At 37.8% G+C, this 20,386-nt stretch overlaps 1 protein-coding gene across 1 annotated transcript in view; it reads right to left on the bottom strand.

The window, feature by feature from the left end:
* ELL2 (elongation factor for RNA polymerase II 2) overlaps positions 1 to 20,386 on the bottom strand; it is a 72,066-nt gene that overhangs the window by 8,992 nt on the left and 42,688 nt on the right. Inside the window, exons 4-9 of the mRNA XM_025992877.2 lie at positions 15,861 to 16,024; positions 8,818 to 9,077; positions 5,641 to 5,765; positions 5,398 to 5,485; positions 3,081 to 3,651; positions 489 to 555 (exon numbers count right to left, since the gene is read on the bottom strand). Coding sequence (XP_025848662.1) covers positions 489 to 555; positions 3,081 to 3,651; positions 5,398 to 5,485; positions 5,641 to 5,765; positions 8,818 to 9,077; positions 15,861 to 16,024 — 1,275 coding nt within the window. The remainder of the gene's footprint in view (positions 1 to 488; positions 556 to 3,080; positions 3,652 to 5,397; positions 5,486 to 5,640; positions 5,766 to 8,817; positions 9,078 to 15,860; positions 16,025 to 20,386) is intronic.

The raw sequence follows: 20,386 nt of genomic DNA, 5'->3' as shown, positions 1-20,386 counted from the left end.
CTGAAGTGGAATGATCAAATTTTACTATTCTCTACTCTTAAAATTAATTCGATGGCAGAGCTTTATTGAAATGAAAATCCATCTATCTCCACTTTGTATGAACTGTGGAGGTTTAAGCTCTTTATCAGTAATAAACTCTCTCTTTGGGGGGAACAAGTGAATGTGCATTGATAGACTGTCAGCTTTGAAGAGTCAGATCCCTGAAATCTTCCATAATCAAATGCCTGGCCTGGCCCCAGAACAAAGGACAGGCTTCTCTGTACTTAAAGGCCATAGAGCAGAGCTCAGAGCAGGGGGAGGCGCAACCTGCTCAGGCAGACAGGGGTGGATTTGGGACGAGCAGACTTAATGGCAGCCTTTCAAGTGCAGGGGTGGCTCCAGGACTCTATTTCTGGAACCTCTTTTCTGATTTGCAAATTATGGGAAAAGAATTTGCAAACTTTCTAAAATTAAACAGTTCTCTCCCATTGGCAGACATCTGAACTTACATCAAATAATCTGGGAGTTCAATTGTTGAAGAAGGCTCCGTGGAGGCAGTGCAACCCTCTTTAACTCCTACAACGAAAAAAAATTCAAGCTTTCACCAAACAGTATGGTTATAAAATGCCTATAATTCTAAAATAGATCAGAAACATCTGGAACACTCTTCCTCAAATTCTATTCTTCCATCTCAATAAGCAACAGTGAGCAAGGAATACAATTGAACACGAACAATAGAGGCCCTATGACCAGGGCCAGCAGAACTGACGCCAGGCATTGAAAGCGCCCTGGCTACTGCAGTGTCTGCACAATAAAGGAATTCCATCTTAACCCAAGGTCAATCTTCTATTCTTTCCATAACAGTTGTGGCATCTGCCCAGCAATTCAAAGATTGTGGTGGCAGATGCAGCCAGACAATGGAAGATACAAATTTTACATCAACATCTACTTTTCATAGGATTCAAACAAGGCAGATGAGACAATGAAGTCAGGTAGCAGTCTGCTCTGGTCACTGTATTTCATTGCTACCCTTTTTGTATGCAGACAGGGGAAGCAGTGAGCAAGTCTTCCCCTATCAGTTGAAAGTAATTTAAAATAAGTCATTACTGAATCCCGATTTACACTCCTCTCATCTCTACATCTCATAATACTATGGATTTGTTTTTAAGAGGACAAAATAAATAAATAGACAAATAAGTAGACTGCCAGTCATTCAGAGCTATGCTCTGAAAGTGTGTAAAATCCCTCAGTCAGTAGTCTGTTTGTGGGAATGCTCCATTTCCTGAGGGTATATTTAGACTTTTATAGGGTAATTTTTTATCTTTCATGGTAGAATTAATAACTCAAATCCTAACCCTGCCTGCTGGCAAAACATACATGTTCAATGTAAACAAAAGTGAAAATTTAGTCATTTCTTGGTTTAATATTTTAAACTAAATACTAAATAAATTATGCAGACTGTGGGCTTATTGTTCATAGTCACATGTGTGTGCGCACGTGTATATGCAACTAAAGCCTGAGTCTGTGTTTTTATGACAGCCTGAGTCTTAAAGGAAAAGGCATTAAGTGTATGTCACCTGGCTTCCTCTTTGTCACAGACATCAGATAAATTTCAACAGATTCAGGGGATGTGGGTCTGGATCCATCCTCAGTATTTTGTGATAATCTCAATTGGCTTTGAGAAGTACTACATTCTCAGGAACAGATTCAGAGAATAGGTCTCACTCAAACTCTACTGTAGGTCTCAACTTATGGGATCCAGTCCTCCCAGCACCAGGCTGACTCAGAATCACCACCTCAGGGTAGAAAGTGTGAATATAACCAGGAACACGGCTTGCCAACTCTGAACACAAAGTTTTATTACCTCTTGCCTTTTCCTGACCTGGCAAATTCGAGTATGATAGTATTTGAGGGTAAAAGCTTACAGCTACCTTTTGGGCCACTATACAGTATCCTACTGATCTAAATATTTCAACAGATAAGCTTTAATGTGCAGTATACTCAATCCAGGTCAATGAAGACGCTGCATCATACTATTCTGCAAAGTTTCTCTCATGTGGTAAAAATGGTCAGTTAAATCTAAGGATTGCAGACTTCTAGTATTATGGGAAAATTACAGAAATGTAACACTCCTTAAACTTTTTTCATTAAAGTAACTTTTCTAAAGTTGCATTTTCCTAGAGAATTTTGCTTTAGTTCAGCTGGGTTTAAAACTGGCAACAACGCTAACTGATGGGCTTGAATCTCTGATGTGCTGGCAGGGGGATATTAAGTTTTAGAGGACAACTTTTAAATAAAAAAAATAAAATTTTGTCACTAAGTGTCAAAAATCATTACACCTCAGGTAAGTGGTCTTTCTGATTAGCTTTCCTTTAGAAATTAAGCATTGTTACAAGCTTCTTTGCATCTCTAGCTATCTGGCTTTTAAAGTTTCCAAAAGCCTGAAATGGTTAAATTTTACTAGTAACAATTAATACTAGTTTACTAGAACAGTGTTCTTAAAATTAAAAAGGAATTTAAGTTCTATCTAGCAAATTGCCAACAGCCTTACATAAGAAAAACTGCTTTCGCTCTGAATAAAGATGATGTGATGGATCTGCATACGCAATCTTACCTTGCCTGTTTTTATAAAGAATTTGACATTTCCCCTGTGTTAATATTAATTAAGGCAGGGGTGACCCTGTTTCTTTGGCAAAGAAGGAAAAGAATTATTTTTATCACTAATTGCATGTCTGGTTAAATTAGTTCAAGACTGGCATATAATAGGTCATGTTGAGGTTGTGCAGTACCCTGACAGGGAAAAAAGCAACATAGCCTACCTTCTAGAAGAGGGTCTCTAGAGGATAATAAAGTCATTTTCAAATGTTATCGCCTTATTCTTAAATATAGAAACTGTTTAATAGTTTGCTAAAAAGAGACAGAAATCCACCGCTGTTAAATTCAAGAAAAAAATCTCAAAAGCACAACACTAAGATTAATAACAGAAGGTCATTTGATAAGAAAGCAATACTAGTTATAAACAGCATAATCTCTCACAATCATTAGTCTGCACTGCCCATTCACTGAACACAAGCAGTTGGCTTTACAAGTGTAAAACAAACCTTCATTGGAATCTGGACTGGAGTTGTTCAACTTGGCAATTTCCTCTTCTCTTTTAAGGTCCTCTTCCTTTTCTTCTGTCATCTCAATGTCATGCTTTTTAATTTGGTCCTTTTCCTTGTGTTTTTTAGACTTCTTTTTGGACTTTTTGTGAGACATTGAATGGTTTTCTTCCATAGGCTTTGGACACTGTAGTAGAACTGAACCAGGGGGTAAGGTTTCCAGAGAAGTCCTAGAGGTATATTTGTCTTGCTGGTCCTCATAGATACTACTGTTTTGACTAAAACTGTCAACAGGTAGGTCTTGAGTCCCCCGGCCTTCTGGAGTGCTAGGGGAATTGGAGTTAGAGTTTACAGTCTGAGGAGGATTAGAGACAGGCAGGTGGGTTGGAGGCAGCGGTGGAGGGGTAGGGATGGCAGCGGCTGCAGGGGGCGGCAGGAGGCCCGCAGCAGATTTCTCACTGGTGGGATTCAAATGGCCGTTTAATGTTGGCGGCACTCTGTTTGTCAGGTGAGATATTCGAGCTTTTTTATTCATTAAAGGATCAATGAAATCTGAATCTAAAAGCCGTTTCTGTAGGGGGAGGGAAGCAGAAAAAAAATGAGCCAGTTTGTATGACAACTCAACACATGCATCACCAGTTACCACATGAACAACGGAACAATTTTATTCATTCTTAAGTTTATCATCGGCATTGTGTTAAACCATTCTGCAAGCTCAAGCAGGAACAGACAATCCACAGAAACAAAAGGGAAATAAATTTTCACGTCTAACATAAAAAAACAGAATCTGGCAAATATGTTTCTTGGAGTACTTATACTTTCTGATCATAGAGCTGCACTCTTAAGTTCTTCGAGAGACTATGCCAATCTATGTGGACTATACCACTTCAGAGAGTATTAAATAGAGGTAACCTCCTTCCTCTGTGAGCCAGAGCTGACCTAGTTATATTGAGAAAGCGGAGAAAGCAGTTTGTACCATTTCACGCTGTCAGAACTAAGGGGAGGCAAAGGGCAATAAAAGCTTACACTTATTTAATCTCCTCTAATGTGTTAAGATGCTCCAGTTATAAATATTTTGGCTGTTATTATTATTTCACTTGTCTTCAAATGGGAACAGCCAGCACTTTCAAAGGAATTTCTCTAAGTATCTCCATCGTTGATGCAATGCTATTCAGTTTCTTCCCTTGTAAGTATATCTCTTCAAAGGATTGGAAAGTTTAAGTCTTAATGACTAGTCCACTAAAATGATATGGAATTAATTTCAAAAATTAAAAAAAAAATTATGCTGGTGCTAGCCCAATCCAGCAACAACAATATTTAAATTGAAAAGAAAATTCAGATAGTTGAAAAGTACAAATCATATATCCAATGTAAAGATGTGGCCTAAACTTCAGCTGAAAGAAAATAATAGTTAATCATCCCATTAATTTATTCTGTTTTCAATTTAGTATCATCGATTTGGCAGCCATTACATAATTATATCAGAGTACAAATAACTTCATGGTAGCTGGCATTAAAAGTGAGGCTTCTATAGACAATGTACACACAAGGACATAATTGCTTTTATTTTGTTCTTCCTCTGCTCACAATAGGTTTCTAACAGTTTTCAATGTATCAATAGCCTTTTGCCCACAGCATGCTTACTGTTCTCACACATGTTTTCAATCTCCTAATCTCTGGGAGGAGGGTCCAGAGAGAGGAGCACTTGATCAATAGCACTGGAGTAGATAGGTCTGTCTCATTGTCAGTCCCCGAACCAGGGAACCAAGGAATCACTTGGGGGAAACTTTAAGCTGGAAAGAGCTGAGGTCTAAATGGAGTACTCTGACTGGGATCTAACTGAAAAAAGTACGTTAAGGAGACCCGTATGAAAGATTTTTTTTTTTTATTTGCTTGTTTTAAAAACATTTTCCCCCCAAAATAGTTTTCTTGAACATGTTTCAGATAGTATTAAATATCTTCTATTTTCTGTATAATCTGAGACAGGATATGGGACTAGGTAAATCTTCTAGTTAGTGACCTAATAGAAAAGGAGATAATCTTATAATACAATGTAAACTTTAAATATAGAAAAGCAAAGTAGATATTAAGCACTTTGTCAAACAGTGCTTGTGTAAGGAAAAAGAGGTCTGGGCTGTGAGCTGGGACCTGAATTCTAGACGGAGATCTGCCATGAACTAACTAGCCATGCGACTTTGGGTAGGCAAGCTATGCTGCTTCTCTGGGCCTCACTTCTCTCGAGCACAAATCAGACCACCTGAAGTAGGTGGCCTCTGAGGTTCATTTCAGGGCTATGATTATATAATTTTAGGAATACCTGAGGAGAAGATGCAGTATCTCTACTAGGACATACAGGAGATTCTGAACGGCTGGTGCTGGCAGCATTCTGAGATGGATTTAGTTTTCTGTAAAGGATACACAGGTTCCAATTATGGAGAGAATCTTCAAATGTTCATGATAAAAAGTTTACCTTTGCTTCTCTCTTCCTTCTTAATGTCTTACAATAACAACAACTAAAATAATTACTTATTTGCACCATTTAAAAAAAAAAAAAACTTACCTTGAGAGCACGGACTCTAATGACCGTCTGTCTAGTTCATTGTATCCAGGCCAGTCTCTTTGAAGCTCTTTAAAAACATAATCCTTTAAAGTATATGAGAGGTCCTTTGGATTCAGATTGGCTACCTGGTACATGGTGTGAAAACACAGCATTAGATCTTTTTGCTCCTTTCTAACCCACAACAGGCAACATTTTTGCATTTACAGTGAAAATAACTGTACCAATTGCTTCCAAAGGGACTGCTAGTTTTGCATATGCCAGATCTCAATAAATGCTGTTTGACTTCATTTGGGAAATTAAAACTTTGTATAAGTAGCTAAGTATTTTTTCCTTGAACATCCACTTCATGCCATATTTCTATTCCAACAGCCTACATTAGGCAAAGAGTGGAGGGAGGTTTATTTATTTTTACTTTTTTAAATCAGGTTTTTCTAGTCTTAGAGTTAGGTTTAACAACTTCATTATTAACTTCTGGTCTTTAACTCCATTACTTTTGAATCACAGTAAAAATCCTTGGTCATTTGTATTAAGTAGAAACCAAAGAGTGCCCAAATGTTGGGTTATAAACTTTCCCTTCAGTAATCAGCAGAAATTATCTCCATAAATAGTATCAATTCTGATGTCCTTGTCTGTCATTTCTTGGCTTGCTAAGGCTGCTTCTTGTAGTTGCCAGTTCTCCTGAAGATCCACTTATTCAAAGTCCTTGAAATTCCCGAAAACTAACAAATGGGAACATACAGCAAAACAACCCCCAAACTACTGTCATTACTCAGCCAGTTTAATCTTAAGTGTAATCTTTTTCTATCGTGTAACTGCAATTCCTAGAGTGTCCAGGCCTAGATTCCATTAACGATACAAATGTATGAGTTCAGGTGTCAAACCAAGAGTCCTTTTTTAAGTCTGGCAGAAAGGCATCCTTCCTATCATTTCCTACCAGAATGGTCTTTTTAAATAACTTCACTTGTTTCTGTTTCTTTTTTAAAATAAAGTACTATCAAATATATCATGGTAGTTTATGCTTTTCTTACAGCTTAACATTAAGCTAATGTTAATGCTGTTTAATAAAGTAGAAAATGGTAGGCTTAGGATTCAAATTTGCAAATACATTAAGATGAGACACAACCAGATTTCTCAAAGTGGAAAAAATACCAACAATGCTTAGTTTTCTTATTATCCTCAGGACTACACAGACCAACAACACCCAGCCTCATCTCTAAGCTTCATAATGGGGCCTTGCTCTGCTTTCCTCCTCTTCCCTCTTTTTTTCCTTATCTTTTTCTGTGCATTCTTCTCTATATGCTGGAATGCTTAGGACCTATTATCTGCCCTGTTTTCTTCATTGTCATCATATCCTAAGATATTTCCTTCAGCCCTAGGCTTTTTCTCTTATTTATTTAAGTAATCTCTATACCCAACGTGGGGCTCAAATTCAAGCTCCTGAGATCAAGAGCCATAATGCTCCTCCAACTGAGCCAGCCAGGTGCCCCAGCTCTAAAGCTTTCAATAGCCAATTGATACGCTGCTGTCTCCCAATTTATAACTCCAGTTCCAACTATCTTCCGAACACCAGACCCTTACATGTAACTAATGAACATCTATCACCATTTGGATATGTCTAAGAGATACCTTCCAAACAGAATTCCTGATTCCCCTCCATACACTTGTTCCTTTGCCATCCCTCTCATCTCAGTCAATGGCTCAGTCTGAGTATCCCAGACCAATGGATAGTCAGTGGGTCTGGGTAAGAGTGCACACACTGGCATTTTTAAATAGCTCTACAGAAGATTCTAACTTGCAGTTAGGATGAGACTATGCTCTAGATTCTGCCAAATGATCAACACTAATGATACTTATGTCCCATTTGCGGCTGAGTTAAGCACATCTACTTTTAAAAATCTTTATTGTCTACATACATATACATAATCACATAACTACTGACACCAGTTGTAGCCTCTTTGTGAATAAATTGCCTTTGCCAAAAAAAAAAAAAAAAAAAAAAAATGCCTTTGCCATCATTTTATCATCTTATCCTCCAACCTAGGAGATCATTTACGTTTCTGTAGATTCAGTCACCAGGTATTTTGTGATTTGTAACCTGAACCTCCCTCCATCCCCAAATAAAAAATTTAAAGAAAACACATGCATTCTCATCTTTATTCATTCTTTCATCCTGTCTTCTGAGCTCTTAAAACTGTTATATGACATATGGATTTAAATTAAGTTTTTCCAAAAAGTACTCAAGTAATTTAATTAAGATCCTTGAGAATGCCCAAGATGTTGGAGATTGATTAACCCAGAACTGGAAATTTTGGTTTTATTCTTTCAAAACATTTTAGTATCATGACTTGAATGTAAGGGAATAGGTGAAAAAAGACTTAAAGGTGTTATTTTTTGGATTAATGAAAACCTGTAAGTCTGTATTTTTTAATGGTGAAATTTAAGAACTTTGGAAATGTTACTGCTTTGGAGAAAAGTATCTTTTGATTCGAATGCTAATCAACATTTATGACCAAAAATCAGTATGAAAAGTATAGGATGTTATAGTCTGACAAATTAGTGACTTCAAAAAAAAAAAAAATTCATGATCTACTTTTACACTTAAGTTTGTGATATTAAGGTAATTAATCAAAGCTAATACTCATTCATATCCCTTAATGAAGACAAGTGAACGATCTCAGCATTCTCAGTGGTAGAAAAAGGCAGAGTAAAGAAAGAGCATGCAGGGCAAGACGCATTTAAAACTAGTAGGTAAAAATATTCTAGTTTATACCAACCAAAGACTGATACAACCTCACCTACATAAATGAATCAATATTACAGCAATAGTTTAGGTGATTCAAGACCAAAAAACAGACAACAAAAACGTCTTACTTTTTTTTATGGAATTTCAGAGCAAAATTTGTTTAATCCAAATGAAGAAAATGACTTGAACTTAATTTTTTTTAAAATTCAACAATTCTGTACCCTCTAATTTATAAAACCTACTATAGATACCTACAGTTCAATTAGTTTTTAATTGTTTAAAACAAGATGACTTAGTATTCAAGAGTTATAATTCATACACCATTGATCAAGATAATCCTGAAATTTCTCTACCTCAAATAACAATAAGAAGACTTTTTAAATGAGCTTCTCAACAAGAAGGTACAGGGAAGGAACTCTCTCCATGTGTCTCACCTGTTGCAGAATTGCTCCGAGGGAGTTCTTGTCTTTTTGATTGACACCATCTTTCTGCAGTCGAGCCAACAGCTCAGGTTTCTTATAGGCCTTCAGTGCCAGTAAGTGAATCACTCTGTCCCTATATGGCCGCTGAGAAACACTGCTGCTGCTGTGTGTCTTTCGAATCGTATTTGCAGGATTCATGGGGGTTGACCGTTTCCTCTCAGGTACTGCATCTGAAACAGCTTGAGGTGCTTTCCGAATTTGCACTCTTTTCCCTAAAGTCCAGGGAAAATGACATTGTTACATATTCGCAGGTAAGAACATAATGAGCATCTCAGTTTCCTCAACTCTGATTTAGGTACTTCTTTATATCTGGAGGGAATTAAGGCTACTTTATTTCAGTTTTTACTTTAAAGAGATATGCAAACAAAGCATTTTGAAAAAAATGGCCTAAAATTATGGATTTGACATTGTTTTGACAGAACCATTTATTGGAATAAATATGTATATAGCCTTATTCTGGTCACTTAGCTACATACGGTGAATTAGTGAAACACATTGTAGCAACAGACTAGAAATTTTAAAGTCCTAGGTAGTTCATATTAAGTGGAAATAAAGTAATTTCCATCTTTTTCCATGCTATTTACAGAACTTAAATCTACATATTATATGTCATTTCTTTAGCAGACATGAATATAGCAAATGTGAAACATGAGAAATACTTGTTGTATTTCACTAAGAACCTAGTTTTGGCTGAGCTGGGAAATTACCTTAATCTCACGGATTCAGAAACCACAAAGAGGGGAGTCAGGGCATTATTTGAAGTCAACATCCAGAAGGGCATCCACTAGACATACTCCTTTTTAATAAGCCATAACAAATTTTAGGAGTCAAAAACCAAAACCAAAACCAACACCAATCAACCTCAAAACAGTCTGAGACGCCAGACAAGCAGACATCTCTACTGCAGGGCTAAGGCTACACAGGTGAATTAGAGCAACAGAAAATGGCAAAAAGGAGGCCTTCACATCATTCCTGCCATGCAACTGCCATTTGGTAATTAACCCATTTTCTGCTTAAACTTAACATTGGTAAGTGGCAAGTGGCTACTTCTAGAAAATATTTGTGGGCTGAAGTGACCTGGATACTATGTGGATGTGTAGAGCCATTAGGACATAGCTTGTCACTGACAAAACCTGGTAACCATTGCTTGCTGAAGAAAAAACCAGAATTAAAATGTTTAAGACCCTCATTTTATAGTTTCTAAGGTAGAATCTTTTAGCACCTTTAGTACACTCTAAACCTCCAGCTCTGTGCCCTCTGGTTAAAGAGTAAAGGGAGCTGGTAATGACATACAATGTAGGGCAAGTGCATCTGGAACAAGACAAGCAAGTAGAATCAATGGGTAAGTAAAAGCAGTCTCTTAAGTGCTGTGGTCTGTCTGGTCTGGTCTGAAAACGGCTTAATGGGGCAGGAGTTTTTACTGAACAGTAATTCTGTCCATGCTGGGGTCCTGAGGCCTAGCCAGAGGTGCTGTTTGTTTGACACAATCCTGTCTAGAATAAAGGGGAAAGGAAATATCTCACTGGCTCTTGTATTTCTCTACTGTCCGGACATAATGAATTGCAAGTATCAGATCAAAATAGTGCACAACAAAGGAACTCAAAATTAAAGGAACACTGCCCAGTGATAAGAAAAGTTATTAAGGTACATCAGATTTAGATCTGGGTTCTGTAGTTTTCTTAATTTAGAGATAGCTAGATCAGTGTCAGATGGGCAGGGAACTAGTATTTACCATGAACCAATTATGTGATGGTGTGGGGACACGGTGCTAAAACCTTTATACACATTAAGCCTCACAGTAACCTGAAGAAATAGGCATGGTCATGTCACAGATGAGAAAACTGAGGCTTTCAATGGGATAAGCTCAAATGGTAAAGTGCTCACTTAGCATTTGAAAGGGTTCTGTTATTAGTACCCTAGTTTTCCTACTTGTACTTCTTTGTGGGAAAGGTCTTTTTTTTTTTTTTTTTTTAATGAACAAACACCTGATGTCTGCCATTGCTTCATGTTAGGCTGTAAGCTGCACATGGGCAGGGCTGTGGCTGATTTGTTCCCTAGCAGACTTTGAATCAGTATTTGATGACTAGCAAAGTGTCAAAGTGAATGTCAGTAAGATAACAAGTAGACAGCAGAGGAGCCAGAATCAATGTGGTATTCCCACATTGCCAGGATCTGAAGAAACACTGAAAGTTCTAATGTGACAAATGCAAACCTTTCAGTCTACCACTTCTCAGCTGCAACAGTATTAACAAACAGTACTGTTCCCTGGAATTTTAATAGGAAATTTGTGTGGGGGGAAATAAAGCCAGGGTCACAAAAGTTTAGGAAATGCCTATAAATTCCACACTTCCCTCCTCTTTGAGACCTGTAGCTTCTACTTCCCCAAACAAAGCTGACTATGGAGCCCTCCCCACCACTCTTCTCTAGGGAGGAGTGGACAGAGAATGTTTTTAGCTAGGCTCACACATACCATGACTGATCTTTTAGAATGAATTTAAGCCAGAAAGGAAGGCAAATAAAAATAGAAACAAAAACTGACAGTACTACCAGTGTGTTGTAGGCTGCCCTCCCTCCTCTGTGTGTCTGACCCACCTCTGATCCTCAGTCTCAGGAGAGCCCCCAAGGTCTCCTGAGTTTACCCTGGCCCCTCTCTGAAGTAAGCACAGGGCAGACAAATAAGGGAGGCTCATTTTACCCCTAAGAGGGGTGTAAGTTCAACAAGAAATTAGAATCTGGTCAGGGATATGACAGCAGTGGAGTCTCACCTGGGGCCTAATGCTAGGCTGTTACTGGTACATGAATCTCCTAACCCCTAGTACTCTCACTCTACCTTTATCTCATTTTTCCTTTTATCTTTTACCTTTTTTTTTTTTTTTAATGTAAGCTCTATGCCCAACTTGAGACTTGAACTCAGGACCCAGAGATTAAGAGTTGCATGTTCTACTAACTAAGGTAGCCAGATGCCCCACTCTTTTTTTTCCTTTAAATGGATAGAGCAATCCAGGCACACTGGGCCAAATGAGTTTTATGCAAAGATCACTTGTTTGTTGCCTCCCCATTAGTCTGTGCCTATTCAACCAGGAAGGAGTCCTCTGGTTTAAGGTAAGACAAGCTAGAGATGAAAAAAAAAAAATTAGTGCTCTAAATAGTTACAGAACTGAGACGCTAAAGGAAAAATAGAAAGAAAAGTAAGGCAAGAAAATGTCAGGTTCAAAGTGGGCAGAAAGCTTTATTTTTATTTTTTTACATTTGCCTCAGAAAAGACCTTCTAATAAAGCCGGTGGGAGAACCTAATTCTCTTCCCAGGCCCAACTGCTAATCAATTCCCTGGGCTCCTTATATAAACAGCAGCAGTGGGTCTGACAGTTGGGTAACCTGGGACTATATCTGAACCACTGTTTCATAACAAAGAGTCCACTTCTAGCATCTCCATTTAATATGAGATGATAAAAGTATTTATCCCTCTGTCTAGAGGCTCTGAGTAAACAATCTAAAAGGAAGTTGTTAAAACAGTACAATAGAAAGGGAGGAGGGGCTGTAGCCATCTTCTGCGGTTGTTTTTTCTGTTCTGTGGAACCTGACCAGAAGCCCTGGCAACACTGACCCAATGCTTTAAAAAACACTGGCAGGACCTTAATGATGGGGTGACTATCATCATTAAATACATAATCCACTGCAATGGAAATCATCTCCACCATTTGACATTTATGCTCTTTTTTCCCCGTGAAAGGTTCATTATCTAAATATATATATATACCTAATAATCACAAAAATGTTAGAAATACAAAGGACCTTCGATGTTATACAGTTCAAATACCCCTTATCTAATAATTGAGAAAATTAAGGTCCACAGATGTTAAATTATTTGTCCAAGGTCATTCACACATGTATCAACCCATTATAAATAAAGAGGATGGGGCGGTGTTGGAAAATTGGAAAAAGAATCCTAGAAATTAGGTTGTTTGGGTTTTGTTTATACACCTAAATAAATATTAGCATGTAATAAAAATTTATAATTCAATAAAGTTCCAGAATTTAGGTAGAAATCAGTGAGCAAACATATTGGTAAATGGAAGCAGTGGTAATTAGTGATATGAGTTTTTTTTTTTTAAAACAAAGTGAAAGGATTGTAACACAGCAGTACTCATCACTGATATAAATGTCACGACTAGAAGTGGAAATATTCTGAAGAACTAATGGTGTTTCCTAGGTTAAAGACTCTCCTGCCCCCCTCCCATGCAAAATAGAGTTTGTATTTTTTCAGTCTACAAGAGTCGTAAAAGCTCATATTCCTGGGTGACCCTTAGGAGTATAGTCTTTATTCCCTTAAACAGGGCTTGTACCCTAATTCAACTGCCAGAGGCTTGGCCTGGAATTATGTCAACCACAACCTTTCAGTGAGACCAGAATTATTCCTATTTGTCTTCTACCCAGGCTGACACTGATGAGAGAAGCCTTGTTCTGCTGATATTTCTAAAGGTGGCAAAGGTGAGCTCCTGGTATCATTTCATATTATATACTCAATGATGATCTAAAGAGGTATCTCCTATTGTCTTAAGAAAATAATACAATTTGTTAAAAGGCCAAATCCGTATCATTTGCTATTTGTTGATACCAATTACATGACACATAAAATGGAGATGTAATCATAACCTCCCTCATGGGATGGTTTTGAGATCTGAGTAACTTCATGTATAGTGCTAACCAGTGTCTTGTGCACAGCAAGCTCTCCATAAGTGTTGGGTAATATTAGTACTGAAGGCTGAATGACTAGCATTTAAAAGAAATGAATGAGTCATATAGTCCTGAGGTACTAAAAAAATAAAGCAGGAAGATACAAATTGAGCCACCTCAAAGGAAACATGGTAAAGGACTGGCAATGGGTAAGATTAGAAGAAAAAGGTCAAAACACGCCATAACAAAGCAAAGTAAAAAAACAAAAACAAAAACAAAGTTTTGAATTCTGAGGTGAAGAAATGAAGGCAGCCCAGGGACAGCAATAAAAATAATTAAAGGGTTGGTATACAGACGATCTTAAGAAAAGTTAAAAGGAGCTGGGTTATGTGACGCATAGGACAAAAGGCCGAAGAGGTTAAAGACAAGATGGAGGACCAGAGAAGATGGATGTACTGTGCTGGTGAGTGACCAGGGCACCGAGAACGCAGCAGAGTGCAGTATACTGGCTGGCAGGGCTACGGCAGAGACAGCTCATGGGGCAAACGCATGTGTGTGCATAGGAAGGCAGGCTAACCTGTCTGAGAATGGGATGGATGTAATATGGCTCAAGTTTAAAGTTTAGATAACCTCAAATTTTACATGGTCACTCCTAAAAAATGTAAAAAAAATTGTAGTGCCTTGAAGAAACCCTCCAAGTTCTACAGTTCCTGTACTATTAGGAAGAACATGCATTAGATGATTATGGGTGTGGAAAAATCTCCTGTGTAACATGCTGTGCAGATAAACTATACCTGACCCTATCGAAACGGACACATTCGTGACCAGAGGGGATACCCAAGGGTCATTCAGTAGAAAGATACAGTGGTCACTGCTGATTGGCAAACTTTGGAATAAATCAAGGTAAAGTTTTTCAGCTAGTTCTGTTGAGACAAAAAAATCATTTTGATGGCTTCAGTCTTCTATTCCTTTATCAAACACACCAACTTGTCTCACTGTTTATAAAATGGTGGTACTGGACAGAATAAAAAAAATACTTTCAAAGCAATAGGGACAGCAAGTTCATTGTTCATACTTAAATTTAACTGTGGTACATCTTGTACATTTCAAAAACAATTTGAGATTTAGCCTATTGCAGAGAAAAGTTACTTGTGAGAATAAAGAGCAAGAAAGGAGGTTGGAAGTTGTTACCTCATTCAGCAGGAAAGGGAAGATGAAAAATCTCACTGCTGGTAACTTACTGGGTTGGGACTGGACCCCATGGGTACAGATACCTGGGGAAGCCATGAATTGTTGTTAAACCAAACTAAATGTATCTAAGCTAAGCACCAAGTCCCAGGAGCACTGGCTTTGTTCCAAAGAAATACTTATTAAAGACACCAGTGGAGTTTCTCAAAGCTGAATGTACTGTAGCTGGTCAGCAATGGGAAAATACAGAAGTAAAATTATACCAAGCCATGGAATGATGTTGATTAAAGAATTTGGTTATTCAAGAGACTGTTTTTGTATGCATTTATATTTTCAAATTACTATCTTTCTATCATTTACCTATGATGACTTATGTTATTAACCTGACCAAAGCCTCAAAGAGCTCATCTTCACTCCTGATAATTCTTCCTATTACTGTTAATAGTCACTGCCAATCAACTCTAAAATTGTTAGGGTCACTGCTCATAATGGAGAGACTCATCTTGCTGGTCAGGTCTTACTACCCTTCAGTCTGATGGATATTTGAGTGAGTTGATGATAAAGATGATGAGGCTGGGGCAGCTTCTTAATTAATGGATAGATGAAGATGAGAATCCATGAATGACATCACAAGCTAGGTACCAAAAAGGCATCACCCTCGTGCTTTGCTATAAGCACGTTTTATATTTTGCAATAAGAATTCCTTGTGCAGAGATCCTCTGAAGTTCTACTAATGGAAAAACTGTTAATCTTAAAATCTACTAATAGATTTTACTGTAAAAATAACCCTACAAATATGCCAAACAAGACCTATACAGTCCATCATTGAATACATCGTTCAGTGTCAAAGAACACACAATGGTACCACTATCACAAACTTACAGAGCAGAACAACAGGACCAGATCCCAACATTGTAAAAGTAACAAAGGATTCCGGATTTATGAAAGTAGGACTTTTCTATCTGTTCAGTTTATTATTGGTATAAAGAGAACAGATGATTTTCGACTATGTTATTCAAAATGTTCTGGAAACTAATTCTGTGTTAATATTGTTAGTATTACCAGTATTTACCTACAGTGGTCTTGAATTATTCCAATCAATCAGTGAGAAGGAGAACGATATCTATACAAACCTACATATGGTCCACCGGGTTTGATAACTTTTGTGCTTCGGTTGCGGGATTCCTCCTCTGCCTGGGTCATTCTTTCTCGTGTCATCTGATACGAGTCGTTTGTTGCACACACTGTAATTTTATCTTGTATAAATCCCAGGCAATTGAGCTGGGAGGCTCCAGAGCTGTCAAGTAAGACGATGGCTTTGTTATGAGATATCCCTCATTTTCCACAATAAAGGCAAGTGAGAACTGTATAATTCTAAAATCAGTAGCCCTAATAATAGCTTTGCAATTTGGAAATAACTAATATTAATAATTCAAAATGCTGAAATGTAAAATATTTAAATTCCTTTCCATTCCATAACCACTTCCTTCCCCCTACATTGTTAATAGGTAAAACTCTTAGAGGCCCAATCTGTAAAATTTTGGATAAAATTAGTATTTGTATTGAGGACCACAGACTCAATGAGCACTGTAGATCTTTCATTTTATAAAAAATTATCTACCACTGATATGAAAAATGTTTAAAGTTTACTTTTAGAGGAACCATAATATGCATGCTTTAGAACTGACTAGATGAAACAGACCCACTGTAATGCTATCTTTAATAAGATAATTTATTTTCAGGCAAAATATTGCCAAACATTTATGATTTATTATTAGCCCAAATATCTTAAACATTCGTAGACTCTATTTACCATTTTGTTAAATCTCTACATAAGATGACCTGTTTGTGTGTGTATATGTAATATTAAAGAAAATACTGGTCAAGAGATTTTTATAAATATTTTTTGAAAAACTTTTATTTAAAAAAATCATGAAGCCCAGAAGATGGCTCTATTTCAAAGTATCACGCTAATATTAAGGGATCATGTTATCTTTTTAAAATTTATATATTTATTTTAAAGATTTTATTTATTTGAGAGAGAGTGAGCAAAAGACAGAGCATGAGCAGCGGCAGGGAGAGATGAGGAGGGGAGAAGGAGACTCCTTTGCTGAGCAGGGGTCCCAAAGCATGAGTCAATTTCAGGACCCTGGGATCATGAACTGAGCCAAAGGTAGACAACTGACTGAACCACCCAGGTGTCCCTACACCGGTATTTTAAAAAGAAATTACTATGGCCTTAGAACAGACTGGAATATGGAAGTAATGAAAATGTCACTATAGCTCTGATACTCTATTTCCAAACTAGCTTTGTTATGATGCTAAGAAATAGGTTAAAATTTTTATAAATTTCTAATAACTGTATAAATGTTATTTAAAAAAACAGTTCAATATTCTCAAAGATATTCATTAGGCAGGGAATAAATCTCAAAAGATATTTATTAGGCCAGGCAATATGTGAGGGTCAGACTGAGACCAGGACTAAGACAGATGTGGTCCTTTCAAGGAGCTGTCTAATGCGTGACAAGGATGAACATACTGGAAATTATGACACAGTGTGACAAATGGCGGGGGGGGGGGGGGCAGGGAACCCCCAGGAAGGTACTTCACCTGGATCATGGACAAGGCAAAGGCTTCCTAGTGGGAGTGATGCCAAAGCTGATCTAGAGGGATGTCTACAGGGGCTGTGGGAGTGTGGGGTGGGGAGGGAAAGAAATTTTCTGGGAGGAGAACTAACCTGTGCTGGCCTAGAAGAAGCAAGGAGGAAGTTTTCAGTTTGGCCAAAGAAAGGTGAAAAGGACAATTAGAGATGAGGATGAAGGGCATGAGAAGAAGATCACATAGGGCTATGGAGGATTTTGGACTTAGTCCCAAGAAAAACAGAGGCTGAAAACAGGGGAGAGAAAATATCTCATCCTGGATGAAATATCTCGATCAGTTTGGATGAAGAACAGATTGGGAGATAGAGGGCACAAAAGGGAAAAGCAGGAGACCACTTAGGAGGCTACTGATGGATTACTGGCAAGGAGAGCTTGAACTGGTGTGGGGCAATATGAATGCAGAAGAGTAAGCGGATTCCAGACATAGTGAACAGAAAAAATTGACAGGGTTTGGTAAGTGATTAGCTGCAGGTAGAGATGGAAACAAGTTAAAAGATCATACCCAGGCTACTAGGTGTGTGGCGCTACCATTTATTGAGGCACTGAGGTAGGGCTGGAAGAGAGAAAATGAATGTGATGTTGGACGTGGTGACTTTGAGGAAATGAAGAGAGGTCTAAGGAGGGAACCAACTGTGAAGAACACTAATATTTAAAATAAGCAAGAGGAAGATGAAAAGAAGACCAAGGAGGCTGAAAAGGTATAGCCAAAGAGGTAAGGGGAAATTCAAAGAGTAACGTGCCATGGAAGCCACTGGAATAGAATGCTTCAAGAATCAGAGTGGTCAACAGTGTAAAATGCTGGCAACAAGTCCAGGAGAATAAGGACCCAATAAGCATCCAGTGGATTCAGTGGCAAGGAGGTCAAGGCCCTGTTGGGGGAGTATGTTTCAGGTGAATGAAGCATGAGGCCAGATTTCAGAGTAAGTGCAATGGAAGTTGCTTTTGCTTTTCTTTTCATTTTTTATGCAACACACTTTCAGTATGAATGCTGAAAAATCAGGGAAGCGAAGGAGGAAGGTCTAACCTTCAGAGGAAGCGGGATGGAGGAGGAGAAGTGGGAAGAAAAAGATTACAGTATGAAGTTCTGGTGGCAGGAAGTTTGAACTTCAGCATCTTCTCCCCGGAGATTATTAATTTATTTATTAAGTAATTTAAATAGAGAGAACAAGCTGAACTTATTGCCAATCGTGATGAAGTTACAGCTTTTACCATTCAAAGTCAAGAAACAGATCTATTAAACAAAATAGAGCTAAACCCTGTAGGCAAGAAGATACTCTCTAGAACTGTCCACTCATCCCCTTTCAACAGAGTTACCTTAGAAGTTTAATTTCTTTGACATATGCATGTAAGCATTCCTAGAGTCTTTCTCTAGCCTGGCTCAGTTTCCTATAATAGGCTATGCATTACTACCGTACAAGGCTGTTTGCCCTTAAACTATGAGGGCTGTGAATGGACAGATTTAAAGAATTTTTGAAAGGTAATTTTAACTTTGGGATTTCCTCCATTTTAGATATGATAAAAGTGAGGTTCAAGGAGAAGTTGAACTATAGCAGAGACAAGATCCATGGGGAAAATAAAAATTCAATTGAACAGAAAAGGTGGAACACAAAATCATAAAAAAAATTTGCTTGCCAGGTTGAGAACTCAAAGTTTCAGGGCTTTTATTTTCACAGTGGCAAATTTCAATTTATACTTCTATAAAACCATTTTATAAAGCATCTTAAATCATACTTTCATAGTTGGATCATACTTTTATAAAACACACTTGGATCATACTACTGTCTCTACCCCAATTTTCTCACAATAACGGTTTCATTTTTCCTGCTGCATCATGTAGCATTTTGTAAGTGACTTTAAATCTTTCTCCAAACAAGCAAGGTAGAAATAAACACACAGGGTGTTTATGATCTAAGGAAGAAACCATATTACCTATGATGCTATTACTTATTTTTTTAAGATTTTATTTATTTATTCATGGAAGACACAGAGAGAGAGAGGCAGGGACACAGGCAGAGGGAGAAGCAGGCTCCCTGTAAGGAGCCTGACGTGGGACTCGATCCTGGGTCTCCAGGATCACATCCTGGGCTGAAGGTGCCGCTAAACTGTTGAGCCACCCGGGCTGCCCTATCACTTGTTTTAAAGAGGGGATTGTTCCTCAATAAAATTTTTAATGGGACATAATTGAATTTGAGGTCAAAGTGTTCTCACTATAATAAAGTAATTCTCTAAAGACAAGCATTATAAATAATAGCACCACAACAATTTGAAATCGGTGTGTCCTGTGGTATGTAAAGAACACTGGTCAGAACTGGACTCAGTTCTTATTCAGCCTTGTCACCAACTAACCAGCTGTGTAACTATGAATAAATCATCTGTGAAATGAAGGGGTTGAACTACACAATCACCAAGGACCCTTATACTTGATGATTCTGTAATCTTTTGCGATGCTGTCCCACAGTAATTTCTGTAATTGTGAAAATGTTCTGTATCTGTGCTGTCCATTATGATAGCCATTAGCCACGTGGCTATTGAGTCCATAATACGTGGTAAATTTGAGTGAATAACTAAATCTTAAATTTTATTTCATTTTTATTGATTGAAATGTAAATAGCCACATATGGCCAATAGCTATCACAATAGATAGTATAGAAAAGCCTATATAATCTATAACATACACAATTTATACCAAAAACTTTATTTGGGGGTGGGCAACTTTTAAAAAGCAAAATTAACATTTACTCAGGGAAAATGGCATATAAGATAGAACAGAAACTTAGTTTCTGTTACCCTAAATGGGAGCAGAAATTCAGAACTCTTTTAGTGAAGTATCTTATTTTGTACCTCTGCCTCCCAAGCTCCCTCGCAACATAGATTTCCTTTCCTTTCTCCCACACACAAAGCAAGCCTGCACACAGTTTCAAGTAGTGCACAGATGAGAGATAGGGATGGATAGCCTGGGGCACTTTGGGCCAATTTCAATGTTCTCGGGATGTTGGGGG

The sequence above is a fragment of the Vulpes vulpes genome, chromosome 14, assembly GCF_048418805.1.
Source record: "Vulpes vulpes isolate BD-2025 chromosome 14, VulVul3, whole genome shotgun sequence".
NCBI lineage: Eukaryota > Metazoa > Chordata > Mammalia > Carnivora > Canidae > Vulpes > Vulpes vulpes.
The sequence above is the reverse complement of the archived record's forward strand: the minus strand, read 5'-3'. Positions and strand labels throughout refer to the sequence as shown.